This window comes from Pinus tabuliformis, chromosome 6, assembly GCF_031772625.1.
Source record: "Pinus tabuliformis cultivar Carrire ecotype Pingquan chromosome 6, CPIR1, whole genome shotgun sequence".
In the NCBI taxonomy this organism is placed as follows: domain Eukaryota; kingdom Viridiplantae; phylum Streptophyta; class Pinopsida; order Pinales; family Pinaceae; genus Pinus; species Pinus tabuliformis.
This window is the reverse complement of record NC_142292.1, coordinates 398,374,047-398,392,629: the sequence shown is the minus strand read 5'-3', so window position 1 is coordinate 398,392,629 and position 18,583 is coordinate 398,374,047. Positions and strand designations below refer to the sequence as shown.

At 39.8% G+C, this 18,583-nt stretch overlaps 1 protein-coding gene across 2 annotated transcripts in view; it reads right to left on the bottom strand.

Moving 5' to 3' along the window:
* LOC149258983 (MMS19 nucleotide excision repair protein homolog) overlaps positions 1-18,583 on the bottom strand; it is a 419,217-nt gene that overhangs the window by 133,711 nt on the left and 266,923 nt on the right. For both annotated transcript variants that reach the window (XM_089417142.1, XM_089417149.1), the window contains 2 exons: positions 16,479-16,584; positions 15,296-16,206 (listed from right to left, as the gene is read on the bottom strand). In XM_089417142.1, the coding sequence (XP_089273268.1) occupies positions 15,296-16,206; positions 16,479-16,584 (1,017 nt within the window). The remainder of the gene's footprint in view (positions 1-15,295; positions 16,207-16,478; positions 16,585-18,583) is intronic.

Genomic DNA, 18,583 nt, shown 5'->3' with positions numbered 1-18,583 from the left:
TGGAGGATTATAACAAATCCCACAGAAAGAATAAACTTTACATAGTGGATACTTTTTTAACAGTAAACCCCACGAGAAAACTGGTCACATTCAGTCTTGTGACTAGACATCATATCACACTGTGGAAACTTTAAGGACAAGCCCACAAGAACCATTTATGAAGTGGGGTCATCTAAGATTGTAATTCCTAGAAATCGGAATCTATTGTACAGGTGTCCATCCCATGCTTTTGTGTATATTCTCCTAACTATCATGGGTTTATTTAATATGATTTGATGCTTTATTTTAGTCATGATGAGCCATTCATGATGCCTAGTCATGTACTGGTGTAAAATTCCATGCTCAGAAAGCTGAAGGAGATCTTTGACAGTTTTACATGGAGTATCAAAACCAGTTTGCACTAATCGGGAAAAAATCGCGATTAAATCGTTTAATCGCGATTTTTTCAAAAAAACAATAAAATCGAGTGATTTAATCAGGAATTTTTTTTTAGCCAATTTTTTCGAAAAAATCCTGGGAAACAATTTTTTTTTTTTATGAGGAGGAGGTGACCCAAACTACCCCTGTCACAAGTAGAGAACATGGTCTACCTCCTGTAGCTCCTAGTTCTTCAGCTTCTAGAGCACAACAGAGTCCACTGCCAACTCCACCAACATCTACATCTAGAGGGGCAAAGCAAATCAGTAGTATTAGACTTTAGTTATTTGGTTCATTTCATTGTATATGACATTATGACTCGTGATATGAGACACATTATTATATTTTTTGTTGATATTTTGAGGTTGAGTTGGGACTCAAGAGTAAGGACTTACTATTCAGGACATGATTCACTGTTATGTGTGATTTTAGCACTAGAAATGATATTAAACATCTTATATATTAGTTCTTTTATCATATTTATGTGTCAATGTATTTATTTTATGTTGTAGATGGTTTAGATATTAAAAAAATTGAAAAAAAATGAATATTTTTGTACCAAACGATTTTTTCCCAATTATTACCTAGTTTTTCCCAATTATTACGATTTTTTCTTATTTTTCCCCCAGCCGAATTAATCCCGATAACGATTAGTGCAACATTGATCAAAACAGTCAAAAATATTCTTTTCAAAACAGATATCACATTGCATATGATAGTAAGATTCATAGTAAACAGGGTCAATGGTTGTTTTGTTGACGCCATAATCATTCCACCAATCCTGTAACCACTCACATTGCTGGTTTCTCTGCATGGTTCCTGTTGATCCAAATTTTAATTTTGTAAAGTGCGTTTCATTTCTTCCATCAACATTTAAAATGTCCCACCATAATTTCTTATATCCTACAAAATTATAGATAGTGTCAGGAAAGATTATATTTGGATCGTTTTTGGGCCAAAGTGCAGCATTATTTGTTGTGTTTGGCCAGCAAGTATTTCGGGTTCTATTTATACAGAAGTATCTGTGATAGATCCTGCGTCTATCTCCTCCTTCTGACCAAATCATGGTAATGTCATGGAAGTCATTTGTCAATGATTCTTCTGCTTGGTGTGCTGCTGCCATGCTTCTGGAGTAAACCATATCATGGATCCATCGGCTTCCTTTTGGAAAAACTCTTCTTTCAGGGACTAGGTGTAGAATATCCATTTGAGCTTGGAAATTTTATTATGCTAAGGAGCCCTAATTGACCTTCACTAGCCTTTCCAAGTGCAACAACTAGGCTATTAGGGATTTATATTTTAGATTTGCAAAGGAGATGAAGTTTCAAGGTCTTTCAACATATGAGGTGCCTCTAGGAACATATACCCACTCCATCAAAGAGCAACGCATGCATTAAATCACTTATTCAAGGTTTCAAGAAGAATTTCGCATTATTTTAGCCCATACAAGAATAATGATAACAATGCCATGCATTAGATAAGTAAAATAACAAGAATAGCATTAAATTTCACTTACAAGAGAGAGAGAGAGAGAGAGAGTATATCCATTCATCAACTTCACATTAGAAAGAAGCTCCAAAGACAATAGCGAAAATCTAAACATCATAGTGCATCAAGAATCTCCAAAAATTTCGTCCAAGAAAGCAAGTGCGAAAATCTCTCAAGAGATACTAATCCAATTCAAGTGATGATGAGAGGAACGAATGAGCCTCTCATCTATTTATACAATCCATAAAGGAGTTTGAATAGCCTAAATGACCTAATTAAGCACCAAATAATAAAATAATGTACAATAGTAACATGAACTGGTGACAACCCCAACAAGATAGCTCAATAATACAAAAATTAAGCCTCTCAAGAGGGCAAATAGTAGATATAATGAGTCGTTGGGACATTGAGGAAGCCTAGTGGAGTCCAAAGTGTGCCAATATGAGAGAATAGGCTCCAAACATAGGGATCAACGGGGTGGCCCTTGATGCTCAAGCAAATCCAATGTGGTGTCCCCAAGTTGGTGTGGGGGCACAATGACAGCCTCATGGGTCTCCAAGTGGATCAATATGCATGTATCCATCTGTAAGGGCTAGAATGATGACATAAGCCCTCCCTTGTCCCCCATGGTGGGACACATCCTCACTTGGGTCATGGAACATCTGCCAAGTGTGTGTGAAGTCAGTTGGGCAAGGTAGTCCAGGTGCAACATCGTCATCCAAAAGGTGGGACACAAGCAATCAATTAAGGATGTTGAATGATCCATGAAGTGGCAATCTGCGCTCTGCTATGGTGGAGGCCCATGGCTCTCTACACTCACCTTACAAGTGCCAATGTGGCCCTTTGGAGAGCTTAGAAAAAGAATTATTTTGGACACTTTTCCCTAGGTGGGGACTAACTCATGGGAAACCACTTGTCCAAGGTATATTAATTTATGTTTCCTCCACATCAAGTTGGCCTAGAAGAGATCAAATCGGTGTAAGGACATCAATTCGACCTCCCTTGAAGCCTATAAATAGAAGCAAGTCGAATTCATTCGGAGTATCTCATCTCAAGCTAGTTCGATATCTCTAAGAAAGCCAAAGAAGTGCGAAGAGGACCTAAGGAAGCCAAAAGGAAGTGAGTGTTTGGTGGAATCTAAGAAGAAGAAGAAGAACGAAATTTTGGTGCCTCTCCCTCTTTGTTCCATTCCCTAGTTTGGGAGATCAAAGTCTTCCAAGTTCCGCTGATGCCTAGCCAAAATTCGATACTAGAGCTAGGGCTTAAGATTCCCAGAGATTCCACCATTAGAATTGCCTCAAATTTGGAGGAGAGGGAGGGTACCCACCAGCACAGTAGCCTGTAGGAGATCGAAATTTGTCCTTGGGTCAATTTCCCAGAAATTGATGCCCTAGGTGACCTAATCGGGCTAGACCTAGGGAAAAGGGGGAAAAGAGGGTTAAAATGATAACCCTTTTTTGGGGATAGTGCCTAATTCACTTGGAGATATGGAGTCAAGGGTGATGATGAGTAAGAACTTGGTTTCTTGATCAAGGAGGCCCGGAAAGTAAGCTTCATCCAATGTTGAGAAAAAAAAAAGAAAAGTGACCTTCAAGCATTTATACTTCAAATAAAATGATGCAAGCTTATCGAGACAAATAATCTCTAGGACATTTCATTCATATAACATTGGCCCATACATTAAATTAGCTGAAACATGCTTAATTCCACATTTCAATTATGCAACAAATAGCCCCAATTTAGCAGTATGCAGCAACAAGAATAACAATGTCAAAATTTACATACAACATTATAGAATATATCCAACCAGCATTTCATTTGCAAGACAAAGCTCCAAGACAAGAAAAATAGCCCAAATCCGTACGTCAAAATTCATCCATCTCCAAAAAATATCCTCCAAGGAAAAAATGTGAAGTTCTTTATGATTAGGGAGATCCCAAGTCAAGTGATGATCCAAATTAATGTATCTAACATCAATATATAGCCTCCTAAAGAGTTCCAATTAGCCTATGGGCTTACATTAGCTCTTAATGATAAAATAATGTGCAAATAAAACCCCTATTGGTGACAAGCCCACCAAACTAGCTCACAAGTGTAAAAATAAGCCTTACAAGGGGTCAAATAATAATATGTGCATGTCATGGGGCCCTCCAAATGCCTAATAATGTCTTGAAGTGCCATATTGACGAATAAATTCCTCGCAATATGATGGACAACGGGGTGGCCCCTTCTTCTCCAGGTAATAGACTTGTGGTGCTCCCAGTGGGTCTGAGGGCACATAAATGACCCCATGGATCTCCATATGAATCGAAAATGCCTGTAGATCCTCTGCAAGGGTCCGAGTGGTGGAATGAATGTTGTCATGACATTGTACAAGTCCTGAGACACCTGCCAAGTGTGCAGGGCTCCTGTGGGGGGTTGTTGGGCATAATGTACCAAGCATATTACCATCATCCCAAAAGTGGATCGCTAGCAATCTCTGAGCATCAATGAAGACCTATGGAGTGTTGTGGGGGCAAGGGGATAGGGAGGTTGGCCCTATGTGGACCCATAATGGAAATGTGGACCCATTTGGGAGAAATTATGAATGGGTTATAGTGAGTGGAAAGGGAGTAATATATGTGGGTAAATGAGCTGGACCACGCACCCAAGGTCGAGGTTTCCCAAGTAGTAGCACCTTAGAACCAAATGGTCAATAAAGGAGATCCCACGGAACTAAAATCCAAGGTAACAACCAAAAGAGACCAAGGGGACAAGAGCACAAACTAAGTCCACCCTTTCCGCCAAATCCCCCCATCAATCCATACCCAGAAGCAATGTGGAAAAAGTCGAAGTCGGGATTAATTCAGCAAGGGTCCAAAAGTTGAAAAACTCGTTAAAGTCGGGAGTTTTTTGAAAAAGTCATCAAAATTAAAAAAACACAAAATTATTCTTTTCTTTTAATTTTTTTTAACATCTAGAGTCGAAGTCATAGTTTAGAGGTGTTTTCAGTGTTTTACTACAATGTCATTCTTTACATGTGAATTCGATCACTAAAAGCATGTTACACTCTTGCAGTTTGCATTCGAAGTGCATTTTATCACCAATGTTTTTCAACATTATCCACAAAAAATATGATCATAACAGTGTTGATTCTTGGGAATGTTCTTCAGCTATTTACACTTTCTTGCTTGCTAGTCTAGATACTCCTTGTCCTCTTGCTCTTATGTCTCACAATCATGCTCGTCGAGATAGTTATGCACTTCTTTTTCATAGTCTTCTCAGTTTCTTATAGCAGCCTTCTGACAGCTTAGCCTCTGGCTAATGTCTCTTCCTTGTATTTTTTTGCACATCTCATATAGATCCCTATTGTTTTGCATACATAACATCCAGCAAGAACAAACCAATAATAGCCATATATGTTTCAACATTCAACAGAACATAGCAACTAAGCAATTAATTTTCTCAGTAACACCAACCAACTATAATGCTCGAAATTAAGATTCAACAACAAAACAAATTGCACAGCACAACGTTGTCATCAAATTTCTAGGGCTATGTTTGAAAGATTCCACTCTCTGCCTTAAGATTAAACAACAGAAAATTATATCATTTTTTCCTTTGTGGCCTCTTTATCTTCGGCCTGGGAGGGAGGCCGAATTTTGGGTCAACTCCCGATTAAATCGGGAGTATAACGATTAAATCGCGATTTTTTCCTTTCTGAAAACGTCGCCAAAAAGTCGGGGGATTAAATCGTTTAGTTTAAAAAATCAAATTTTTAGGATTAAATCGAGACTTTTTGCAAAGTTTTTCCACACTGCCCAGAAGTATCCATGATAAGTAAACCCAATACTCAATTACCAAATGACAAGACATACCTTTAGATTCGAGAGGCCCACCTTCAAACATACGACCAATACAAGTGGGTGAGGGACCACATGGCTGGCTCAAGTGGCAGAGAAATGGAACAACAAGCTAGTAGGAGGCTACAAGGGGTTGTTGTTTCTTCGCTAAGGCTCATCATGGGAAAAATTTCTCCTGGGGATATCACCCACAAAGTGATGGGTAACATCTGGCTCCAACTGGGACATGATCTCTCGAACAAGTGGATGAGGTTGCTCGAACGGGACGTCACGAGAACTCCAACAATCTCTTCGTTACCGTAGACCTGTTACCTGCACATGTCAAATATTGAAGACACACGGCAGCATGTTTTTCACGGTGTCTTATGATAACCCATGCTTAATGTTAACCCATAAACCAACAAGAAATAAAATATGCAATTTTTTTAGCCTAAATGCAATCTAATCTATATCATTTGAAACATCATATGCAGTTAGTTCCATTGTTTTAAAAAACGGCCGTTTCGATACCGAAACGGCCGAGTTGATCCGAGCCGATACCCTCAGCCATGACTCGGCCTTTGAAACGGTACGTTTGGCCGAGTCAGCCTTTACTTAAATTTTTAACATTACCATGAAATGACTCAGGATGTTTGAGAGTGGTTTCGGCCTCATTGGATTTCATATGGAGAAAGTAGAATTTTAGATTTCATTCAAAATTCAGCAGACTTATCAGTTTTTCAGGATTTCAGGATTGGAGGATTGCAATGTTTCTATTGAATTTTGTCATGTATTAGGGTATGGAACTCTTATTTAATCAAGAGCACCAATCCCTCTATGTACCTTGATGTTAGTGACATTGGTTGTCGAACTCCTCTGGGATTCACTCCCAAACCAGGAGCTTCTGAAAATGTCGCTCCCGCTCCCATTTTCGCTCCTGCTCCCAAGTAACACAAAGAAGATAAACCGTTTGGATAAAAAACGGTTAAATGATCTAGTTTATGTCCAATACAACCTCCGGCTCAGACGAAACCATTTGCTGAACAAAAGACCTGATTCAGATCCCATTGTGTTGGAAGACATTGATCCAACATGAGATTGGGTAGTGGAGAGTCGTCCAGCAGAGTTTGATCTTGATGAGGATCTTGATTTAGATTTAGATATCGAGACATCAATTGAACTTGAACATGCTGTTCAGTTGAATGGAGATCCCAATCCAACATCCTCAATCTCACAGCCAGCAAGGACTCTAGTTGTAGGTGTGTTTGGAAACATGAATGAAAATCTCTAAAATTATGTTTAAAATCTTTAAAATTATGTTTTTTTATAAAAAAAATAAATATTTAATGTATTTTTTACAACAACCGAGTCATCGAAATCGAGGCGGCCCAGTCATTACCGTTTCGGAGTCGGAGTCGGAGTCGATCCTCGGTCGAGTCGGAGTCGGAGTCGGAGTCTTAAAACATCATCATGCAATGCATCCTACCCTACCATGCATATGACGAAGCTTCTATTAAGTGTAATCATAAAGCCAATGCAACCAAAATGTCATCAAATGAATATAAATATGCCTGCTTGTATGATTACTCATGCAACAAACCCCAAAGCGAATGCAAACCCAAACACATGGAGGATGTTGCAGGTGGGAGGTGGGAAAACATGATGGCCACACATTGATGATTATGTGAGAAGAGTTAGGAAAAGGATGTAATCTAGTCCATGAGATCTTCTCTTGCAACCAAAATATAGTGATGTCAACAACCAAGCTCATAAACTTTTGATGGATAGCAACCTCTGGCATGTTACTTCCACCATTGTCCTTATTATTTACGTCATGGCTTACGGCCTTCATCGAGTTATGATTAGTAGGAAAGGGAGGCCGACGAGATGAAGAAACACAAGTAGGTTGCACATGATGAATACACTGGAGAGGGGAGACCATGGAGTGATCAAAACCATGAGGGTGCGTCCAAGGAGGAAAAGTATAATCAGTGAAGGAATTTTCCTTGACATTATACTCGGGAGGGGGGAAAGGCCCACATTTACTTGAGATCATATGACCAAGGGTGAGGGAATCACTTGATGAAGACTCAAGATAATGACTAATAGGAAAAAGGGAGGAAGAAGTATTGTATTCAACAGGGTTTGCTTTCCCAACATCATAATCTAAAGGCTCAAGTGAATTGAACATAGAATCATACTCAGGAGAAGTGGCAGCCTTACCAATTTCCTTAGCATCAAAGATTGGGTCTCTCTTAAAAGGAAAATTGATCACTTCCAACTGCCCCTCTTTAAGCAAAGGAAAATGAAGATTCTCCTTCCCAAGGGTATCAATGGGTATGTCATCACAAATAATGCTTGAAGGGAAGGGAAGACCAATCTTATCCACATCCTCCTTGTCAGGGTCATAAATGAGAGCACAATCAAATTGAGGACCAACAATTTCCCATTTCTCCTTTTCAATGTGGAAATAATCTTCAATGTCATCTTTTAAGGGGCTAATGGGATCATCTCTCTCAAGGTTTTCAAAAGAGGATTCATCGGGAGTAATATCCTTGAGAAAGACAGGGTTGGTCTCAATTTCACTCTCCATGAATTCATCCTTCCCAGCACATGTGTCCTCAAAATCATCATTTTCATCATGTGGACCCAAGGAGGACTCGACTTCTTGCTCATCACCTAGATTCTCAATGTCTTGAAGATGCTCGATGAAAGCTTCCTCTTGGATGCTTAATGTAGGGTGTACTTGAAAATGTCTAAGGAAGCCTTCAACGAACTCTTCAATAGATGAAATGCTCCTAGGTTCGTGATCATGCAGCCATGAGTTATGACCACCGAACGACCCCATGAACAACAACACAAGGACATCTTGGTGGACAACCTTCTCTCTTGAAGTATGTGCATTGAATCTTTCTACATACTTAATTGTGGAGAGTGGATCACCAACAAACACGAGCATTCCACGTAGCATCCTTCTCGTGACATGATTATGATGTCTAGGGATACTAGCAATGTCCAAAGCGGGAAATTTATGAAAGAATGACAACCTATTTGAGGTATACATGAAACATATGCAGGAGTCGTCAAGGTGAAATTAAAGATGCCCAGAAAAATGCTTGCCTCACCCTACATGCATCAACCTTAAAGTTCAATGAAGAACTAAAGCTTCGTTCTTCCAATGGAGTCGTCAATAATGATATGTCAATATGTCGTATGGGGAACAAAACACATGTTTCATGTCCCCGACAACGGCGCCAAAAATGTTACCACTCAAACCAGCAAGGGGCCTAAAAGTAGTTCCTAGGTTAAAGGCAACAATGAAGGCTTAGCCCACTGTCACCACAGCTAAGTCTCCCTGCTCTTTATGGACTTTCACCAATGAGAGGAGTCTCGGTAGTGTATGGATCACTTGTAAAGTATATGTTAATGGATACGTGGAAAGCGACCTTGGAAACCCTTTCCCAAGGATGGAGGTGAAGAATGGAACTTGCTTGCTCTTTAAGCAAGGGACTTGATCCTCCAGGGTTAAGGGGTGAGGATTGGAGGGTTGAGGGAGAAGGAATAGGCTTATAGACGAGGCTCTCAATCTCTATAATCCTTGGGAAACTTGGATTCCCAAATGGTCTTTGACAAATAATCTTTATTGAGAAGTGGGACCACATGGGGCCAAGTGGACCCAATCCAGGTTCGAGAATGGAATGTAGCGATCAATGATGCTCCTATCTTGGACAACGTGAAAGGAAAGGACTAAACAAGAATATTTACTTCAAAAGGTTGAATCAATCCTGTTGAATCCTAGCCTTAGGGGTGCCTAAGCAAAATTCAATCCTAGAGATACGGCTTGAGGATCCCGGAAATTCCACCGTTAGAAATGCCTCAAATTTGGAGAAGCGGGAGGGGACCCACCAGCATAGTAGCCTATAGGACATCGAAATTTTTCCTTGGGTCAATTTCCCGAAAATTGATGCCCTGGATGACCAAATGGGGCTAGACCTAAGGAAAAGGGGGAAAAGGGGGAAAAGAGGGTTAAAATAATCACCCTTTTTTAGGAATCAGTGCCTAATTCACTTGGAGATATGAAGTCAAGGATGATGATGAGTAAGAACTTGGTTTCTTGATCAAGGAGGCCTGGAAAGTCAGCTTCATCCAATGTTGAGAAAAAAAAAGAAAAGTGACCTTCAAGAATTAATACTTCAAATAAAATGATGCAAGCTTATCGAGACAAATAATCTCTAGGACATTTCATTCATATAACATTGGCCCGTACATTAAATTAGCTAAAACATGCTTAATTCCACATTTCAATTATGCAGCAACTAGCCCCAATTTTAGCAGTATGCGGCAACAAGAATAACAATGTCAAAATTTGCTTACAACGTTATAAAATATATCCAACCAGCATTTTGTTTGCAAGAAGATAAAAATAGCCCAAATCCATACGTAAAAATTCATCCATCTCCAAAATATATCCTCTAAGGAAAAAATGTGAAGTTCTCTATGATAAGAGAGATCCCAAGTCAAGTGATGATACAAATGAATGTATCTAACATCAATATATAACCTCCTATGGAGTTCGAATTAGCCTATGGGCCTACATTAGCCCCTAATGATAAAATAATGTGCAAATAAAACCCCTATTGGTGACAAACCAACCAAACTAGCTCACAAGTGTAAAAATAAGCCTCACAAGGGACCAAATAATAATATGTACATGTCGTTGGACCCTCCAAAGGCCTAATAATGTCCTAAAGTGCCATAATGAGGAATAAATTACTCTAAATTAGATGGACAAGGGGGTGGCCCCTTGTTCTCCAAGTAGTAGACCTTTGGTGCTCCCAATGGGTCTGAGGGCACATAAATGACCCCATGGGTCTCCATATGAATCGAAGATGCCTGTAGATCCTCTGCAAGTGTCTGAGCAGTGGAATGAATGTTGTCATGACATTGTACAAGTCTTGGCACACCCGCCAAGTGTGTGGGGCTCCTGTGGGGTTCTGTTGGGCATAATGTACCAAGCATATCACCACCATCCCAAAAGTGGATCACTAGCAATGTCTGAGCATCGATGAAGATTTGTGGAGTGTTGTCCGCTATTATGGAGGCCAATGGCTCTCGATGCACACCCTATATGTGCCAATGTAGACCTTTAGGGGTTAGGATCACGTATAGGGAGACCAAACCCAAATGGAAACCACCTGTAATCCTGCATAAGATCCAAAGCATCCCTTAGGCTTCTAGTACAACTAGTCATTAAAATAATCAGGTAAAAGAGTTTACAAATCATGGATAACAAAGTGGGCATTTCATAATGGCCTGCCCTTCCATAGTGGGATTTGGCAACTGCTAGTGTCTCCAAGCTCCAAAGGGGTTAACCAAGTACCTTATTAGGTGGTTTCAGCTCTTAAAGGGGATAGTATGTCCAAGGTACAAGGGGGGTAGCAAGTAATAAAAAAGTGGAATGGAGTAGGGAATGAGAGGGGCAATCTTATGCCACATCTTGGGGCATAGGGGTAGCTAATAAGGGGAAGCCCACACCTTGATATGTAATGTGTAGGAGGGTGTTACCGTGGTGCATGACGTGCCTCAACCTTGATTTTTCCACCCTTCTTTATATGCATTTTGCCTTTTATGAATTTTCTTTAATTAACTGCTTGGCGCTCAAAGGACAAGAGCATGATGTGCAAGGTATAGCAGTGATTATCCCTTTTAGGTAGGGCAGTTCATCGTCCTCCAAGGGTTGGGCCACTCATGGGTTCCTCAATGATAAAGAGGCTCATCTAGGGCCTATGGTGTTGATTTGAGGTAGCATCAGATGTGCTCTAGCCACGAAATTTGGTGGAGAGGTTGGGGCGCATGAGATCTCCAATACCCAGAAAGGGTTTGGGCAAATTCTAAACAGATCAAGAGATATTAAAATAATTAATATTTTTAATGGAGTCCCTGAGTCTAAACTTAGGGAAAATAAAATATTAATGTGTATTAATATGAATCTGTGTTAAATTCGTCCAAAAGACATGGATCAAGCCAGATCTAATCTTAGCCATTGATTAGGGACTTAATCTCGGTCGTTGAGATGTCAACAGGAAAAGTATAAGAGGAGGCTTGAGGGTCACTTGGAGAACACACCAGAGTTATCAGTCATTCTATTCTCTAGAGCGAGGTTTGCTAAGAGAGATAGAATCAATAATCGGGAGGGCAGCTGAGGGCCATTGAGTACAGAGAGACAGAGAGGCAGAGATAGTGTCAGGATAGCAGTAGAGTAGCCAGAGAGAGAGACGCAAGAGCAGCCAGTGCTCACGCAGGGCCATGCAGAGGTAGCTAAGTGTTGCGCAGAGCACTAGAGGGGCTACCGTAGCTGACGCAGAGGCTCATAGAGCTGACGTAGGGCATCCTGGGACTGACACAGGCCAAGATAGGCTGACGCAAGGCCAGCGTTGGGCTAGGAGAGGCTGACGACGCAGTCTAGATTGGGCAGACGCAGGGGTTTTTGGGGTAGATTGGTGCTGAGTAGCTGTCGGAAGGATTATCCGGGGTTTCAGCCAGTAGATTTGTCAGAAACAGAGAGGTATTACTACTAAGGAAATTCTCTGTTGGGTAGGCCAGTTTCGGCACCCAGATTGTACTCTGATATTGCTTAATAAGAAAACCCTCAGATAGTTGCATCGGTTTTCCCACATTGGGTTTTTCCGAGGACATTAGTCCAAAAATATGGTGGCATATGGTGTCTTTGTTCTTGTTTCTTTTAGTTTCTGATCTGTAATATGTTGAACATGCACTGGTGTTTATTTTCAGTATTTACCTCGTAAATAACTTGTTAAGGAAAAATAACTAGTAGGTAGGAATAAATCAGATAAAGTGCATGAAGGGTTTCTAACTAAGTAAACTTAGAATTTCAACATATGGAACCTGGGTGATGACCATGGATTGGGGTAGAGCTCATGTATTGGGTTTTGCCCACGTGATAATTATTGTCCCTAGCCATCTTTTGCATTTTGTGGTACAATATCCTGTTAAATCTGGCCAATTATACTTTTTTATTTTCCTTTTAACTGCTTCAACCTCCAGGGCATCATTCCAAGACTGACCCAAGGTGGGGGCAAGGGGATAGGGAGGTTGGCCCTATGTGGACCCAGAATGGAAATGTGGACCCAGGTGGGAGAAATGATGAATGGGGTATAGTGAGTGGAAAGGGAGTAATATATGCAGGTAAAGGAGCGGGACCACGCACCCAAAGTCGGGGTTTCCCAAGTAGTACCACCCTAGAACCAAATGGTCAATAAAGGAGATCCCACAGGACTAAGATCCAAGGGTAACAACCAAAAGAGATCAAGGGGACAAGAGCACAAACTAAGCCCACCCTTTCTCTGAATCCCTCCATCAATCCATACCCAGAAGTATCCATGATAAGTAGACCCAATACTCAATTACCAAATGACAAGACATACCTTTAGATTCGGGAGGCCCATCTTCAAACATACGATCAATACAGGTTTGTCAGGGACCACATGGTTGGCTCGGGTGGCAGAGAAATGGCACAATGAGCTAGTAGGAGGCTCCGAGGGGTTGCTGGCTGAGACTCATCATGGAGAAAAATTTCTCCTGAGGATATCACCCACGAAGTGGTGGGTAACAGGCTTCACTCAAGAGATTGTTAATAACAACCTAGTATATGCAAGGTATGGTCATGGTTTTAAACCCTGGCTGGGTTGAACCGGTACATGGTCAAACCATTAGGCTCTGAGGTCAACTCAGCCAATGACCCCGGTTTGGGTGAGGGAGACCCCAGTTTGGTACCAAACTGGCCATGAACCAGCCATTTTGGTACCAAACCAGCATGAACCGGTTGGTCCCATCATAATCGTATGATGGCTATGGTTTAGCATGTCATTTAAGGCTGCTAGATATCTTGAATGTTGCCATATATGAATGCTTGTTGATAGCATTTGAAAGATTTAAGACATGAAAAGCCCAACAACAAGCTATGTACCATATTAGATTTAATCCTTGTCAAAACCCTAGAAGTTTTTGGAGTATGTAAGTTTTAGAAAGATCAATTAAGTCCAATGGAAGAACCATAATGCCCATTTAGGTTTTGAACTTAACAAGATACAAGGTTTTCTATGTGGCCTAGGTGCAAGGGTACGAATATAACACTTTTTGAAACAGGTGACTCGAGTCCGTTTTGGGTACAACATAAAATTTTATACATGTGAACAAAACAATTTAAAAAATTGAAATTTATTTATATCAACAATTATTCATATTCATTTTCAAATGAGAATCTTCATTCAAATCACCAACTTCAAAATCAGCACTTGTCATTAATCAGTTAACATAAATGATTCTCATTCGACATTGAATAATGGTTAGAAAAACAGTAAGCTTGAATATTCTCATTAATATTTCTCAAGCTCTAAACCAAGCATATTAAAGAAATGCCTAAAGCAATTTCCAAAATGAAAACTAGAAAACAGGATATCTGCTCCACGAGTTTCTGCAAGAAAAATAGCAGAAAAAGCCCTAACCTCCTCCTTCACTGCTGGAATGTTTCACTCTTCATGTTGAAAATGAAAATGTGAAAAATTGTTTTGGACCTTCAGGTTTATTAGATCGTGAAAAGGTACAGCAAATGATGGTTTATGGTTTTGGTGGGGACCCACCATTTTCTTTTCATTATAGGGTCTTTTTTTGTTTTAAAAATAATTGTTTCATGCCTAAAGCACACCTGAAGTACACAATTTTGGGGTACATGTACCTGAATTGAGTTACCTCTCCATATTTAGTGAGGAAGTACCCTATAGTGCTTGGCTCAGGTGGATATGCAGGGATACACAATGGTACATACCTGACCCCAAACTAGTTTGGATACTAAGGGTATGGGTACATACATCCCTGCTACTTAGATGATTAAAGGTTGGTAACAATTGCATGATATTGTAGTTGTCATAGTGATAGGACTGTCCTAGGAGGTGAATACTTGTCTGTCCTAGAAGATACGACATGCTTTCTGCACGAAACAATTGGAATTTGGATGACATCAGCATTGAACTCTTATGACTTTGCATTGCAGAGTGCGGAGTCCGGACTCTAGTACTTGTGTTGCTAGGAACTAAAAGGTATACTTAATTTTAATTTGAAGGTTCCTACATCATCCATGTGTAAATCGTACGTGATTCCCAAGCAAACAGTGGATGCTAAGAGTCATAGTATTGTCCTGTGTTCTAGCAGTCGACCATTTTAGTAATATATTAGAAGTAATACTTTAGCAGGTTATGCTTGAATTATTATGAATCATGATCTATTGCTAGTAAGTCACAGACCATACCATCTATGTTATGTTTCTAAAATCTTATTTGGAAATTATTGAGATACGGTTTTTTCAGGATAAAAAACATGTTAGGCAGAAGCCAAGATGTAGATCCATAAGTCATAATCACTTGTTTTCATCTTGAATGAAACTTGACAGAATCTCCTGAACAAAAAATAAATAAAAAATAAAAATATTTACTTCAGTCTCTAGACAATGTAAACAGGAAAATAGAGTTGCAAACAGGTTCTCATGGATAGACCTTGAAGGTGAAGCTCCAGATTCTCTTATAGCAAAAACTAGAATTGGGATCATGCTGGTGAAAAAACGCTGTTTATAAAGAGGCCGTATGCATGCATAACAGTCTTTGTTGAGAGACGTTTTGGAATCTTTCATAATGATGCCTAATCCATCTGCTGCTGCTTGTGCTAACAAAAATTTCTTATTTCTGATCTCATCCATGTCTATTTTGCAATTATCATTTTGGGAAGATATAGCACAGACAGAACTACTTGATCGCAAAATATTCAAAAGTAGCACTGCAACATCTGAAATTTTTCCATGTCCTCTCATTGCTAGGCCTTTTCCTATCCATGCCACTGCCGTCACTGCTTGGATCTGCACACCAATGTCATCATGAATGTCTCCAAGCTCGACACTACGCATATTGTTGCTGGTCATTTCTGATGGGTCCTGTGGCACATGATTTCCTACAATTTTTAACAAGCTATCTTCTAAAATTGAATGGATAGCCTGATCTAGGGTAAGAACCCCCAGCATGGCATGATCAACTTCAACCGGACATTTGTTGATCATAGAACCCAAAGCCTGACATGCTGCCTCTTTAATAATACTATCTCCCTTCCCAAGCAGGGAACTAATGAACATTTCCAGTATTTGCTTCTTGTTATGAAGGACAATCTTTGGCCGAAGTGATACAACTACTGAGGCAAAGAGAGCAATTTTCCATTCGTCTTGGTTAGGCCTATCAATTGAGTTCAAAGAAGCATTCCCAATAACCTGATGTGGAACAGAAGCAATTGATGTGCCATTAGACCAGTTTTGATTCCTTACTGGAAGTGTGTCAATAGCTTTAATTAAAACAGTCTTCTGCAGTTCCTCTGTACAGTATTGAACTGATAGTCGCATAACTGCCATAGTTGGCTCAAGAACCTTCAACAGAAAATAAAAGTTAGTGATAGCCTTTAATGTGTATACAAAAATCATTTCCAGATTAGGAATTCTTAAAATGGTTGTGTATCAAAAGAACAGAAAGCGTCACAAGCATGTCAATATTTTATGTGGACACTCGTAAATATTTCCCAACAAATATGACGAATAAAACAAATATTGGTTTCCTTTATCCTTTACAAACTGAAACCAAAATTGTACAGACCAAAGAAGAGAATGACAGCATTAAAGGATTAGCTTCCTCAGAATCATACCTGCGCAGGAGGGCAAACATTACATCTTGAAATTTCTTGCACACAACTCCAAATATCAAGAGATAATGACATTATATCCTCCTCATTAACACCCATATTCTTGCACCTGATTTAATAAAGAGCAGTAAACCAATAAGGAGGATGAGAACTTCTTTGTCAAATATAATACGACTTGTATAAGGGAAATAAAGGCAGACATGTTAAAATAAGTAGGCATCATTTGCCAATGCTCACAAACAAAAGCTGCACAGATTAGGTGATTTCTAGAGATTGAAAGGAACCTGGCCTCAACTGTTTAGTCATCTGTATGATTAAACAATCAAATAGTCTTGTATAACCATTTAAATATAAAATAATCCAATGTTCTAGAATGTTTTCCATCTTGAAAAATGTCATTGTAAAAGAAAGGTGACCAGAGTATGGTCCAAAGTAAATATAAGATGAAATAAGAAAAGACATTTTTTAAAGTCCACATATAACCAGAGAATAGATCAATGGGGCAAGAAAACACGGTCAGTGAACACCAGCAAGTGGGAATGCCAAGATCTCTCCCAGATAAAGGCAGTGAAAAAGATAATCATGTTCTTTAGAACAAAAGTGTTGCCATGCTTCTTGATGGTGTTTTCACAATGGCTTAAAAACACATTGCCATTAAAGGGAATGTTCAATGAACCTAAAGCAGTTCCAATTTGAACCCTAAAACATTGATAAATGGTTTCTTGACAACTTCAAACATTTATTAGACATCATTCAACACTGATGCCATATTGGAATATACCTCACAAAATGTTAGGTTAATTGTTGACTCAAGAAATAATCCAATGTATTTGGTTTAAACCTGCACATGCTTTCAGCCCATGGTATTCATGCGTTGGCAACCTATTTAACACGCTCATTGTCTCCAGTGTTAAATCCCCTCAAGTGGCTGTAGTTGGCCAGATTGGCCACAGTCTTGGCTGGATTGCCCAAGCCTAATGAAGACACCTTTGTGTGGTTCTTCCAGGGATAGGGTCTCCACATTAGATCTGATCTTTGATCTATGTGTGCATGCATCTGTTTATATTTCTCCTGCAGGTAATACATTTAAGATGGTATTAGAGCCCAGGTAGGCCCCGACTTTCAAGCAAGAATGGTATATGATACTTGATGCCTTGTATTGCTTTTAACGCTGCAAAAGTGGAGTTCTTGGAAGCAACATGAGGACAGATTCATATGGCTAATGAAAATTTCATTGCTGGAAAACTTCTACAAGATGGTATCAGATTAAAAGAGCTTTGTCATTTGATAGGAGTTTCAGTTATGGTTAGGGTTTGGCACAAGAAGCTCTATCATATGACACTGTCACCTCCAAGATATGCACAAAAAACAAGTCTGATCACTAAACACAAGCCCAAACCCTGGGACTATTTGAAAACACCACCTATGGTCACCTCAGTGGTCCACCTCACTTTAGGCTGGCTCTTCGCCAGCATGGGGCGATATTCCCTAGTGTTACCCCTCAAAGTGCATGGCATTTTGAGACACTTTGTCCAACAGAACAGAAGAATCACTTTGGTTAAAGGAGAAGAATAGACTATTTTTTCCAGATCTTCCTGGTGTCACTTCCAGCATACTCCATGCACACAAATTTTGAGGAATTCGGCCTAGAAGACTGTTTTCAGTGGTACATTCAGAACTATCACCATGTGCAGATCTGCCTCAGAAGTCAAGGCACAATTCCAGTGTGTATTTCTCAAAAAAAGAAGACCATTTTCCTGTTTTGAATACCCTACATTAGCAGAATTAGCCAAGAAATTATGAGGTAAGAATCCTGCTAGCATTTGGTCCTTAGTAACAGAACCCAGAAGTGGGATTTTGTGGTATTGACATCAGAGTTGCAGCACATTAGAAAGGTAAGAGGCATGGCAGTAGTGAATATTGTGAGAATTTTCAGGTATGGCACATCAGCCATATTATAGCAGTTCTGCTGAGAGATAAGTATATCAGTCGACACACTACAGTCGGGAATCCCATATTTCAAGCAGGCAAGATCAAGGTTGGAGATGAAATCAATAGAATATGGTCACCATTTTTATTCTTGCATTTCCAGAAGGATTTCCCTTGCA